This window comes from Nelusetta ayraudi, unplaced genomic scaffold (assembly GCF_046127955.1).
Source record: "Nelusetta ayraudi isolate G7.1 ecotype Tasmania unplaced genomic scaffold, CSIRO-AGI_Nayr_v1 ptg000007l, whole genome shotgun sequence".
Classification (NCBI taxonomy): Eukaryota; Metazoa; Chordata; class Actinopteri; order Tetraodontiformes; family Monacanthidae; genus Nelusetta; species Nelusetta ayraudi.
In genome coordinates, this window is record NW_027466057.1 from 1958155 (window position 1) to 1970849 (window position 12695).

The 12695-nt window shown below is 48.7% G+C and overlaps 2 protein-coding genes across 3 annotated transcripts; one reads left to right on the forward strand and one right to left on the reverse strand.

Moving 5' to 3' along the window:
* Nucleotides 1-1037: 1037 nt before the first annotated feature.
* On the forward strand, nt 1038-8296 carry acvr1l (activin A receptor, type 1 like). The gene is made up of 10 exons (XM_076017761.1): nt 1038-1192; nt 1993-2076; nt 2727-2975; nt 3172-3383; nt 3526-3625; nt 4004-4150; nt 4341-4616; nt 4868-5065; nt 6240-6370; nt 6988-8296. The coding sequence occupies exons 2-10, from the start codon at nt 2004-2006 to the stop codon at nt 7117-7119; spliced, it is 1518 nt and encodes a 505-aa protein (XP_075873876.1). The 5' UTR covers nt 1038-1192; nt 1993-2003; the 3' UTR covers nt 7120-8296.
* A 380-nt stretch (nt 8297-8676) lies between these two features.
* Nucleotides 8677-12511, reverse strand: d2hgdh (D-2-hydroxyglutarate dehydrogenase). Of its 2 annotated transcripts, none has more exons than XM_076017760.1 (10): nt 12341-12511; nt 11552-11896; nt 11412-11469; nt 11168-11307; nt 10890-11083; nt 10218-10386; nt 9988-10131; nt 9748-9890; nt 9298-9463; nt 8677-9195 (listed from the first exon to the last, which is right to left on the reverse strand). In XM_076017760.1, exons 2-10 carry the CDS (start codon nt 11892-11894, stop codon nt 8930-8932), a joined length of 1623 nt encoding a protein of 540 aa, XP_075873875.1. In that variant the 5' UTR covers nt 11895-11896; nt 12341-12511; the 3' UTR covers nt 8677-8929. The 2 variants fall into 2 exon arrangements, with proteins under 2 accessions (XP_075873875.1, XP_075873874.1); XM_076017759.1 differs by having other exon boundaries at nt 11552-11946.
* Nucleotides 12512-12695: the final 184 nt, after the last annotated feature.

The window sequence follows — 12695 nt, forward strand, 5'->3', positions numbered from 1 at the left end:
CTACATCCTATTTGAAGAGGTGAATGAAAGACTCTTAAGAAGTCCCACAAATCACCAATGCCATGCGTGCGTTTGTGACACAAACAAACAGAAGGGTGGGGGGTCCTCAGCGAAGGGACAGAAGCCACGCTGATCTTGAAATGTCTCATATCACACTTAATGTTGGCAGTGGAAAAATAAAGCAAATCTAAAAATGATGAATCGTTTAAACTATGACATTATTATTAGAATGGTTGTGTTTTTGTTTTAGCACATAAAATATTGTAGGGACTAAAACAAACGTGACCTCTCTCTTTCTTTCTTTCTTTCTTTCTTTCTTTCTTTGAAAAAGGCAGCACATCCGGCTCACATCACACACTGTTTGTGAAGTGAAAAGATATAATGTATGTCTTTATGTTGGAAAATCCACGCGATAAACTCCAATTAAAAAAAACCAAAACAAAACACGATGACAGCCCATTGATGGTGCTGGTGTGCCCCCTGCTGGTTGGCTTGAAGATGGACGTACAATTCGGTATGGCGACATCCTGAGGCGACTGGATGTCAAGACTGTTACCCACAGAAGCACAAGTTCGTTAACACAGGGAGGTTTCATGTTGTTGGTGTTTTGTTTTTGTTTTTTGTAGGGTATTATAGTGAAATTTCAGATTTCACACTTTGCGTGTCTTTGGCGTAATTGAAATAAATAATTTCTGCCTTTTCATCTTAGCTTATTCCTTCCTACATTTTTATCTCGTGATCTTTTGTCCGGCGACCTCAGTGACCTGTACCACGCATGCGCCTACCTTTAAGTATAAAATATAACCTCCGATCTCTCTGCTATTATTATTGCTCGTGTGTTATTTTCTGTACCCGTTTCTATGGCACTAACAAGCCCAGAAACGAAAGGATTGTTCCAAGAAGGTGAATTGTAATATAAAGATGATGTCAGTAAATCAAATATTCCAAAAAAATAATAATAATAACTGTAGTGGGAAACTCCTGTACCCCACAATGCACCTGGATGACAATGTTTTGATGACGTCACGCGTGGCTTGCTAGTGTAGTGTGAGACGGCTGGTGGTGGGTGGGCAGGACTGTGGTCCGCCCGCTGCTTTGCATTGAAAAACACGACTGTGCGATGTTAGAAAACACTCTGTATAAAAACACCAGGACGTCGCAGAATGAGTTAGACTGCTCTTTCCTGTGCCAGGTACGTTGGCGTTTTAAATCGCGTTGCGCTTTTGTCAGTGTTCCCCTGGGTTTGTCAGTGTGGCTCTCCTATTGTGCTGTGTTGCTAGTTAGCTTATGGGCTAACAGTAGCGGTAGAAGCTGCAGCAGCAGCGGCAGTAATAGTAGCAGTAGTACAAGCGGCAGCAGTTGTAGCAGTAGTAGGTGTAGCAGCAGCAGAAGCAGCAGCGGCAGCAGTTGTTGTAGTAGCAGCAGCAGCGGCAGCAGTTGTAGTAGCAGTAGCGCCAGCGGGGCAGCGGCTAGTCTGAGTGGCGCCGCGGTGGCGCCACTGCCCGGACAATAAAACCTCCAGTAAATGGCCTGTTAGCTTCAGCAAACAAACAGCCTCACGGTCCGTGAGGGTTAGGAAGGAGAAGTAGCCGTTGCCCTTATTAGTTTTCATAATTGCAACGTCATGTCCAGACCAAGTGATATTTATGGACCTAGCTTGATGGCGACATGGTTATCATTAGCCCTGGTCAATATTGTTAGCGTGCAGACGAGCCGCCCCAGCAAAGCAATTAGTGGCAATTAGCGCTCAAATCAATAGCTGCAAGAGGAACGGCATGGTAAACTTTTACCGGGCTGATATCATTATTTAACATTATTAAATTGTGGTGCATTGTTGAATGTAGTTCAAAGTGTAAATAAAGCTTTTGCATGGAAACACTTGTCTGGAACCGTGGCAGAGATCATGTCAACCGTAGCTAGGCTCGAATGTAATTATCCTCTCTGGAGAAGTGTGCTGATGTGAACGGGCTCTTCTTCTCTCCCTTGTGTCAGTGCACTGAGACATGGATCGTTGTAGCGTCCACGTCCTCCTGCTGCTCCTGCTGCAGGCTCGCCTGACGGCAGCCGAGGACTCAGGTACGGCTTCTCTTTGTCCCTGATCTGTAGTCGGTTTTAGTCTGGGCTTGCTGTCTTCTCTAAGTTCGTATATCAAACCCTTTACAAATCATTGGACTGTTTTTGTTTTTTGTTTTTATCCTGGACACCACTAAAGTAACTTTATTCAATTAACCATTAAAAAAAAAAAAACCTGTATACCTTTCTCCAATTCATAGTAAAAAAGAAAGCAGCGTGTTTACTCCTCAATGATAACTTCTGATTGGACACCGTCACCGTTTGCTTAATATGGAGTCTTAAATTATGTCCAACATGCAACCCACCTCGACTGCTTCATTCTAGAATGTGTTGTTTTGTGGCTGGAGATGATTTTTTATTATTATTATTATTGACTATTTTGTAAAGATTTATATAAATTTCCTTTTAATAATCATTACTTTTGTAAGATAAGTTTTTTTCTCCACAGAGTGGGAGTAAGTAGTTTTGAACAACCTCTCCATAGTGAACCATTTTTACACAATGCAGCCAAGAGGAAAAACTCTTTAGTTGTTGTTGTTTGTTTGTTGCTGTTTCTACAATAACTGTCAAGCCTTTGCAGAGCAGAGGCTTGCTAGCGTGAGTGAAACTGGGTGCAGGCTGAACTGATGATGGAATCCTGTCTCCTTCGCCAGATGGACAGCTGGCCTGTCTGTGTACCAAATGCCTCCCAGCCACGCAGTGCCACGGCTCGCGGTGCTTCTCCTCCGTCAAAGTCATCAGCGACCAGGCCGTGTTTGAGCGCGGCTGCCTTAAGGGGGAGGATAACATCCACCTTCAGTGCTCCACCCCTCCATCCTTCCATCAGGCCATTGACTGCTGCTCCCAGGACATGTGCAACAGCAACGCCACCAAGAGTCAGCTGATGTCTCGGCTTCCGACAGGTGACTGCTCCGGTTCTTGTTTCAGAGCTGTGAGATTCTCTACCGTCTTTCTACACCTCAGTCTCGGGCTTCATAAACGCTGTTTGACTCCAGCCTAGACAACAATCAAGGCAAACCAGAAAACCTGTCAGAAAACTGAAGCTTTCACACAGTCAAAGTCTGAGCCTCACCTGCTCTGGTTCCTGTCGTCTCTCAGTCCCAGAAGAAGAGCCCGTCCAGTACCGCGTGGAGACCCTGGCGCTGTTCATCCTCGGCCCGGTGGTGGTTCTGGCGGTGCTGTCCGTGGTCTCGGTTCTGGCCTGCAAGCGGCTCCACCACGGCCGTCTGCAGCGGCTGCAGGAGTTCGACACCGAGCAGGGAACCGTCGATGGCCTCATCACCTCCAACGTGGGAGACAGCACATTAGCCGTAAGGATGGAAACCCCCCCCCCCACCCCCCGCTGGAGAAACCTCATCGTTGACATCAAGTCTTTTAATGCTTTGGCTTTTGTATATTTTTTTTAAGTATATGGTGATCTACTGTTAATATGAGGCACGCATCTGTTTCCAGGACCTGCTGGACCACTCGTGTACGTCGGGAAGTGGTTCGGGTCTCCCCTTCCTCGTCCAGAGGACTGTTGCCAGGCAGATCAGTCTGATGGAGTGCGTAGGTACGTATGTGTCACCAGTCGAGTTTCAATAAAAGTCTTTTAATGGGAATTTTGCATTACAAATTTATAGGAACAGCAGAAATTGTAACAAAAAACTTCCCCAAATCCTAATGATGGTAAATTTTTATGAAATCCGGTCTCTGCTGCTGACGTGTTGCTGATGAACTCTCGGCTGACTTGATGCTGTCAGCACCAGCAGCCTTCAATGTTCTGTCTGTGTGCAAAGTTACGGCACTTTTTTTAAAAAAATGTTATTGTTGACTCGCAACTTATTTGTTTTTGTGGCTTTAAGCCGGTGGGCCTCTCGCAGTCTTTCCTCTTCTGGACCACATTGTGACCCGTTTTCAATCAAAGAAAAATGCCGTCTCTCTCCTGCAGGCAAAGGCAGGTATGGCGAGGTGTGGCGCGGCCAGTGGCAGGGCGAGAACGTGGCGGTGAAAATCTTCTCGTCGAGGGACGAAAAGTCGTGGTTCAGAGAGACCGAGATCTACAACACGGTGCTGCTGAGACACGACAACATTCTGGGTGAGTGCAGCTCACGCCCCGGCGCAGTCGCAGAGCTCGTCGTCGCAGCCAATCACAGCTCGCTTCTATTCATACACCAGCCAAACGAGACAAGAGAGCCAACTCGTGTCAGGACGACACATTTTTATTAAACTCCCACCGAGATAAAAGAAGCCTGATCGTCCGTGACGTTTCTCCTCCAACCGCTCAGGCTTCATGGCGTCCGACATGACGTCCCGCAACTCCAGCACGCAGCTGTGGCTCATCACCCACTACCACGAGAACGGCTCGCTGTACGACTACTTGCAGCGGGTGGCGGTGGAGACGACGGAGGGCTTGGCCATGGCGGCGTCGGTGGCGTGCGGCCTGGTGCACCTGCACACGGAGATCTTCGGCACCGAGGGGAAGCCGGCCATCGCGCACCGGGACCTGAAGAGCAAGAACATCCTGGTCACCAAGGAGCTGCGCTGCTGCATCGCAGACCTGGGTCAGTTGCTCTTAGAACAGTCAGTCTGTGGTCAGATGCAGCCCCCTAAGCTTTAAGAAACTATATTGATAGGAAGGAAGTAAGAAAAAAACATTCTTTCAGTGTCTTAAGAGTATTTTCAATAAAGAGCTAAATACTGTGGGGCTTCACGGACAGAGACTGAGCAGCGCACCCTAAGAAAATCAGTTTCCAACCCCGCCGTGCGCCGCCGCGATCGAATCTCACTGGCCGTCCCCCTGTTTGCACGGCAGGCCTGGCTGTGACTCACTCGCAGGCCGACAACCTGCTGGATGTGGGCAACAATCCCAAAGTGGGCACCAAGCGCTACATGGCGCCGGAGGTTCTGGACGAGACCATCCAGACCGACTGCTTCGACGCCTACAAGAGGGTGGACATCTGGGCCTTCGGCCTGGTGCTGTGGGAGATCGCCAGGCGCACGTACAGCAACGGTGAGTGGCGTCTCACACACACACACACACACACACACACACACACACACACACACACACACACACACACACTCACACGTTCAAAAGCTTGGGGTCACCGACTCGCTTCTGCATTGAACTCCATGATAACCAGCTAAATTAAATAATCTGCTGGACTGCTCTGAGGACAGCGCAGGAAAATCAGTCAAGATGTGCCGAACACATTATGGGATGGCTTTGACGGTTGTCGCCTCGAACGTCTGATTGCATGGAATTGCAGAGAGTGAACAAGAAGTTGAATACTTTAAGATTGCTTGAAAAATTAAAAAAAAAAGTAAACCTCTCTAAAACAAAGCTTTGTATCATAATCACATTTGGTTGTGTGTGCTAAATCATGAAAGTAATTAAAGTGTCACTGTTTACAATTTTTTAAGGCTCTTTAGAACAGCCTACTGCCAGTGTGTTCACACAGAATTTTGCACGCTTGGAATTCTTGGAATTACTTTCAATTCGACGTAGGGCCGTGCGATTAATCGATTTTAAATCGATGCAGATTTATTTTTAGTCGATGTCAAATAGAGGAAAATCTGAAAATCGATTTTCCTCTTTCATGCTTCCGGCTTGGCGTCTCTTGGGTACCGCAGGCCCCCCCCACCCCCCAGAAAGCTGTTCACTGGCTACCTACGTTTACTCGCATCTGCACGAGCCACAGCAGGTGTTAAAACCAGGAAGTGATTCTGTTTGCTGCCCTCACCACTACCTGGTAAATAATTTTTCCGAAGTCGTATCCAACGCGCACTTGTTCCGTTTTTTTGTAGCATATATAACGAGATCGAAATCGAAAAATCGAGTTTTCAGAGAAAAAGATGGGGATTTTATCGCCCAGCCCGAACTCCTCATTGGAAATGATTTTCATTCAACGCTAAGATGCTCCCAGATGTGTTGAGCTCATCCTTGCCAATGTTCGTGCACTAGTAGTGTTCTTAGTGCGTTCTAGTGAATGATTTCATGCAGCAGGTTGGAATGGAGTTCAATGGTGAAACGAGTCAGTGAAACTGTTGAGCGTCTAAACCTGTTGTTTAATGCTGTGTGTGTGTGTGTGTGTGTGTGTGTGTGTGTGTGTGTGTGTGTGTGTGTGTGTGTGTGTGTGTGTGTGTGTGTGTGTGTGTGTGTGTGTGTGTGCGCGCGCGCACAGGTATCGTGGAGGAGTACAAGCCTCCCTTTTACGACCAGGTGCCAAACGACCCCAGTTTTGAGGACATGAGGAAGGTGGTGTGCGTGGAGCAGCAGAGGCCTTTCATTCCGAACCGCTGGTTCTCCGACCCGGTGAGCGTTCCTGACCTGCTGCGTGCACGCACGCAGGAAGCCTGCGTTGCTCTGGGGGGGAGGGAAGGGGGGTGAATGCTAACGTGGCTACAGAGAGAGACGTCAGCTCAGACGTGTGGTTGTGCAGAACTTGTTTAGCACCTGTCAGTAATACCGACAGTAATGCTTGACAATTCTTCTAAGAGAGTGTGGAAGAACAGCATGCTAGAGGTGTCGTTAAGATGGAAAAGGTCTTCATGGTTGATATTAAAAAAGTGAAGACACATTATCAGCAGAAAACGGGGACGAAGGGAATTTTGCACAATGCGAGACGTGGAGTCGCTGCACCTCCTGGTACAAAAGGAAAACTTTTTGTCAGAAGTACAGGAAGCTGTTGATCTCCTTCCTGTCCGTCTCAGACAGTTTCGCAGACTCCCCGCAACTATTTCATGAGCATTTTTTTGGATTTGGTGGAGAAGTCCAGCGAACTCCACTGAGACGTTTTCTCACAGAGAGGAGCCTCTCAGAGCCCTTGAACATCACAGGGCTCCGGCAGCCACATTGATCCCAGAATTCTCTCTCTCTCTCTCTCTCTCCCCCTCTTCTTTTTCAACTTCCTGTCCCTCTGTTCCTCGCAGACTCTCTCAGCCCTGGTGAAGCTGATGAAAGAGTGCTGGTACCAGAACCCCTCTGCGAGGCTGACGGCCCTGCGCATCAAGAAGACGCTGGACAAGATTCACAGCTCTCTGGAGAAGGGCAAAGAGTCGTGAGAAGAAGATTTAAAAAAAAAAAAAAAAGAAACTTTTTTCTTTCTTTCTTTCTTTATTATTTTTGGAGGCAACTGTCTGATGACGGGGATCGGCTCCGTTTGCGAAGAGCCCGGCGTTAGTTAAGAGAACACGAGGAAATAAAGGGGGGGCCGAGTGAGAAGGTCGTTCCGAGCCTCATCCTCCTCACTGCCGTTGCCTTCCATCCATCTCACACTGACGTTTGAACTTTGAGGACACGAGCAACTACAGACTGTTACCGAGTGTGAACTCGGCTGTCGGCTGAATATTCTGGTCCTCGCGAGCCTTTTTTTTTTTTTTAGTTTGATGGTTCGTATATGTATCTAAACTTGAAGCCTCCTCCTCTGATTGGTTCTCGTCTCTGAGGAGCCGGCGTGACCTTTTTGTTGTTTTTTTTCCCAGTCGAGTCATCGAGCTGTATGGGTACACGCCGATGATGATCGCTACCACACCTGGTTACTGACGAAAGGAAAAGAGCCAATAGGATCAAATTGATTTGTATATTATTATTTTATTTTTATTTTTTTTTTCAACCTTTTTAAACTGTTGTGATATTTATATTTGAAAGCTCCACAACTCTGACACTACTGAGGACGTGTGAGGGGCAGCGTGCGACTGTCTGTACACCTACTATAGGATTTGTTCTGAAAGGAATCCCTGCACCCACGTTGTTGTAACTGAGCACTAGTAGGAGGTGAACATAGGAGGCGGCTCACCCCGGGACACTTACTGGGGGGGGGGTTTCTGGTGCGACTGTCATGTCCTGCGTAGCGGCAATAGTGTGTATCTCTCAATAAGACGACGAGACACAAATGTTACAAACACTGTGGATGGAGGGTTTGGGGGTTTGAGGTGCACCTAATTTTTTGGAATCGGAACAGGTGTTGAGATGTTGCGTACCTTGTTTTTGTTTTGTTTTGTTTTTTTCTTGGATGTTTCTGCCGTCTTACTCAGAAAGCATCATTGGCGCGTCCTCGTGTCCGCTCACAGGATGTCGGGTGACTTCCTGAGGAAGACGCCAGACCGCCAGAGTGGAAACATGACGACAATCCCATCCTGGATTAGTTCTATTCAAATTTCATTTTCAGCAGGTGAAGTTGTTGAGGTTTGTGGTTGCACATGACTTTCTGATCAAATGCCTGGGTTTTGTTTGGGGAAAGGAAATGTTGCTTTGTCTTTTTTTTATATGTAATAAAACACTAAATGCACTCGTTCTCAGTGGGGCGTAATACTTTGGAAGCAGTTTCAAAATGAAGTCACAGCATTTAAACTGTCAATTTTACGAATGATTTCACAGGAGCAGCTTTAGCATTAAAAGTTGCAGATTTCTGTGCAACCAGTGTTTTGAATTTGCTCTACGGGGCGTTATTGAGTAACACTTCAATGTTACTATTAATTACGTGATTGGGACGGAACAGGAGTCACACGACACGACTCTTATTTTCTAAGGTGGGCCATGGCGGGGAGAGGTTTTACAACCTCTGCTCTGATACACATATCAAGGAGGTGAAAGAACGGCTAAAAGAACGGCTAATTCCGTGTGAAAAGACCCAAGCAGTAGTTGTGGAATTTATTATTTCTCTGCGCACATGAAATGCATTCGGTGTGCAAAAGCCATTTATCAAAAAGTCACACACGTGTAAATGCAGCAAGTGTGAAGTAACAGTTCAGTGTGTGAGTTTTGAAAGACTGCCTCCTGCTGGTGAATGTCCAGAATGACAAACGGGCTGAACCCGAACCCTGATGGAACCTCCATTTCTGCAGCAGCGTGGTTTTTTTCCCCGTCCACCTCTCATCCTCTCAGGTTGTCCGGTAACGTCTTGTAGGGGTTGAGGATGCCCTTTGGGTCCAACATGGCCTTGATGTCACCCATCAGAGCCACGGCCGGCCGAGCTTTGCTGTAGTAGATGTAGTTCCTCTTCCTCAGGCCGAGTCCGTGCTCGGCACTGATGCTGCCGCTGCACTTGGCTGTCCACTCGTACACAAAGGGCTCGATGGCGGCGAGGAGAGAGGGGTCTTTGGCAGGTGAGGTGATGTTCAGGTGGAGGTTCCCATCTCCTGGACGTCCACGTTCAACAAAAGCAACAAGAAGAACAATGACTTGAAGAACAACAGATATTAACCCTTCTCTGTCTGTCTGCCTGCGGGTCCAGGTCTTACCCACGTGTCCGTATCCCACCACGCTCTTGGCCCGGCCAGCCAGGTGCTCCCTCATGTCGGTCACCAGCTGGTAGAGCTGCTCCACAGGAAGTGACACGTCGTACTTGTAGGTGTAGCCGTCGTGCGTCAGCGCCTCTGTGATGCGTTCGCGCATCGACCAGAGAGCCTAAGAGACGGAAAAATACCCTCCGACCGTCAGACGTCAGTAATTTCAGAGCGCTAGGTGATGACAATGTACAGCGGCTATGCAGATCCACATTGTTGGCTCGTGTGGAAACGTGGCAGCACACGTGGCCACAAGAGAAAAAAATCATCTTCAAATGAGATTTTATGCAGAAACGTTCCAAAATGTGACACGCTGGGCCTTTCATTCTTTTCCTGAATGAAGTCGTCAGTTGATGAAAGCTGTGCAAACACGCGCTCCCTCTTTGGCAAGAAGAGAAACAACACCTTAATTTTTGACTCTTCGGTCGCCACGGTCCCGTCAGTGACCAGCGATGACGTCATCGCAGCGTCCAGGAAGTTGTGGAGCTTCTCTCCGTCGTGCGCGGCGTCGGATCCGGACGTCTCGATGACGATGTAGAAGGGACAATCTGCCGGAGAGGCACAGCGGCGGGCGTGACTCCGCTGAGGGAGCGACACGAGTGGCAGCGTGTGTGTGGCCGTGCGGCTGGTGTTGCGCGGCTCTACCTGAAATGGGGTTCGGCAGCTTGAGGTGAGCGTTCAGCAGCCTCATGCACTCGCTGTCCAGGAACTCGTAGGCCGACATGATTTCTCCCAGCATGCCTCTGCTCAGCCCGAACGTCTTCAGCAGTTGCTCGAAGGTCTCGCACCCTGGAACATGGATGCACTCTTTCACACACTTCTCGCGCTCAAGCGGAGAATGGTCCCCGGCGGACGGAGCCAGAAGGGAGTCCTACCCAGGAAAACCACGTTGACGGAGCTGGGTCTGCGAGGACACAGGATGGACACGGCCGTGACGACGCCCAGAGTTCCCTCCGAGCCGATGAACAGCTGCTTGAGGTCGTAGCCTGTGTTGTCTTTGCGCAGCGTGGACAAACAGTCCAGCACCCGGCCGTCTGCCAGAACCTGGGGACGAAGCGAACACGATCCATGGAGCAGCGATACACAACACCGCCAGCAGGAGGGGCGTGACGCCAACTGAGACGAGCTGGCGTCTGTTTTTGTCTTCTTCCTGACACTTTTTTTTTGGTGGAGGCTGTAAACACAGAGCTAAATTTGGTGGTTTGGTTTTTTTTCCCAGCTCTATAAAGGGTTTAGCAAATTTTACTCAAGAGGGCCACAATGAGTTATAAAATTTGAGAGAGGAGCCGGAACAGGAGCAGATGGATGGAGTGTTTTGGTGACCCACCTCAAAAAAAATATCATGGTCTATGTAGAAAACGTGCTTTACTGCGAATTGAAAATAAACTAAAGCGTTACAAGAGGCCGGGATGAGTCATTAATATTTGAAAAATGTGCAGAAATTGAGACCTTTCACACATAAATGACACTAAAAGCACGCAGTGTCGCGTCGACTTTGCGATTTGAAATTAAACTAAACGACAACAAACCCAGTACACGTCACTCACCACTTCCAGGCCGAGCACGGTGCCATGTAAGGAGCCGTACCGCAGCAGCCGCAGTCCGCCCGCGTTGGTGGCCACGTTGCCCCCGATGTGGCAGCTCCCTTTAGCGCCCAGGTCCAGCGGCATCATGTGGTCCCTCTCCTCCAGGAAGCCCGACAGCTCCTCCAGGATGCAGCCAGCCTGGCAGGTCAGGATACCTGAAAGATGACGCGGTGAAGCACACGTGACGTGGGTACGCAATACTTTTATTTTATTTAGCGACGGCACTGACGCAACCTCACCTGATGTACTGTTAAAAGTGTGGATCTTGTTCATGAGGGCGGTGGAGAGGACGATCTCGTCGTAAACTGGCACGCTGCCGCCAACCAGCCCCGTGTTTCCCCCCTGAGTGTTTACAGCCAGGTTGCGATCATTACAGTACCTGCAGGAGGAAAACACAAAACAACTTTCACTGTGTTACAATCACACCGTCACTTTTTCTGTACACACACACACACACACACACACACCCTACTAGTTCTTTACCTGAGAATCTGGGAGACTTCCTCTGTTGTTTGAGGTCTCAGCAACACTTCACTGGAACCTGGACGACAGAGGTGCACAAGAAGAAACATCACTCTTGAGAAAAGGACCGGAGTTTTTAAGCGGGAGTCATTTAAGTTCACCTCTCGCTGACTTGAGCCAGTCCACGTTGCAGGACTCCAACAGGTCCGGGTCAGTGATGGTTCTCCCGGGCAGCGTCTTCCTGAAGAAGGCCACATCCTCCTCTGTCACTGTGGAGAAGGGCAGCCTGGCCGGAACCCCGGCGGAAGACACCTTGGAGCCGTCGGCTCCGGTGTGCAGCTTCCTCGGGGTGAGTCCGGGGTGCCACGAGGTGCCGGGAAGAACTTCTCTGCAGGGGCTCACGGTGGAGAGCCTGAGTGTGGCTGCACGGGAGAAGGTGCAGTGTGGCCTCAGGCACTGGAGCACTGCCCTCAGGCTGGCAGCCCTTTGGAGGATCATCACCATGACTGGAGTGACAGTGTGCAGGGCGCAACAGTGGCTGCAGACAGAAGACAAACTGAGCACAAGAAGAGAGCTTTTAAGCTCTGTCCAAAATATATTTTACATTCATTGCAGGTTAAATTGTGGCTTCAACTACATAGCAAGCACATTATTCTTCACTGTGTATAGAAAAAAAGAAAAGAAGCATGTCTTACTTGTCCACTAATCTTACTTGTCTGACTAATAAATTAAAGCTCAGCTTCGAACCTGCACGTTTCAAATTTGACCTGTTGACAGTCTCACATGGAAATTCAGCAGCTAACATCAACGCAATTGCAAATGTGTTGGAATAATCGAGCCAACGACACCACGACATAGTATTAGGCATAAACACAGCGAGTCCCCTGCTGGGGTTAGCTTAGCCTAGCTAGCACACGGTAGAGTAGACGGTAACTTCAATTCTTACCGACCGTGTTTGCGCTCACTCGGCAGCCCGCACTCTCCGCCAGCGAGTCTTCGTTTGGGTCATATCTCGCCAGGAACTGTCACAAAGTTCAAGGGCAGTTACGTCCTTCCTTCGGCATGTTGGTAGTTTACAGCTATTCGCCTCGCGAGTAAGGTGTCGCAACGACAGAGCAACACCGGTTTCAAGGAGCCACACCACCGGTGAAGTGGAGCTGGCTAGCGCAGCGCTAGATGCATATTCAGTGTGTCCAATGACGTATTTCGTTTGTTTGTTTGTTTGTTTGTTTTGTTCTACTGAGATGAGTATTACTGTGATAGCCCAACATGAAACAAGATAACGTCTCAGATTTGGGCGTAACT

Excerpts from the sequence above, each read along its gene's own strand:
- acvr1l (XM_076017761.1), top strand. The coding sequence starts at position 2,004 with ATGGATCGTTGTAGCGTCCACGTCCTCCTGCTGCTCCTGCTGCAGGCT. Across the intron at positions 4,151-4,340 it reads GAGACACGACAACATTCTGG|GCTTCATGGCGTCCGACATG; the intron begins GTGAGTGCAGCT and ends CCAACCGCTCAG. Across the intron at positions 6,371-6,987 it reads ACCGCTGGTTCTCCGACCCG|ACTCTCTCAGCCCTGGTGAA; the intron begins GTGAGCGTTCCT and ends TGTTCCTCGCAG.
- d2hgdh (XM_076017760.1), bottom strand. The coding sequence starts at position 11,894 with ATGGTGATGATCCTCCAAAGGGCTGCCAGCCTGAGGGCAGTGCTCCAG. Across the intron at positions 11,470-11,551 it reads CTGGCTCAAGTCAGCGAGAG|GTTCCAGTGAAGTGTTGCTG; the intron begins GTGAACTTAAAT and ends TCTGTCGTCCAG. Across the intron at positions 9,891-9,987 it reads GCTGCCGAACCCCATTTCAG|ATTGTCCCTTCTACATCGTC; the intron begins GTAGAGCCGCGC and ends CCTCTCCGGCAG.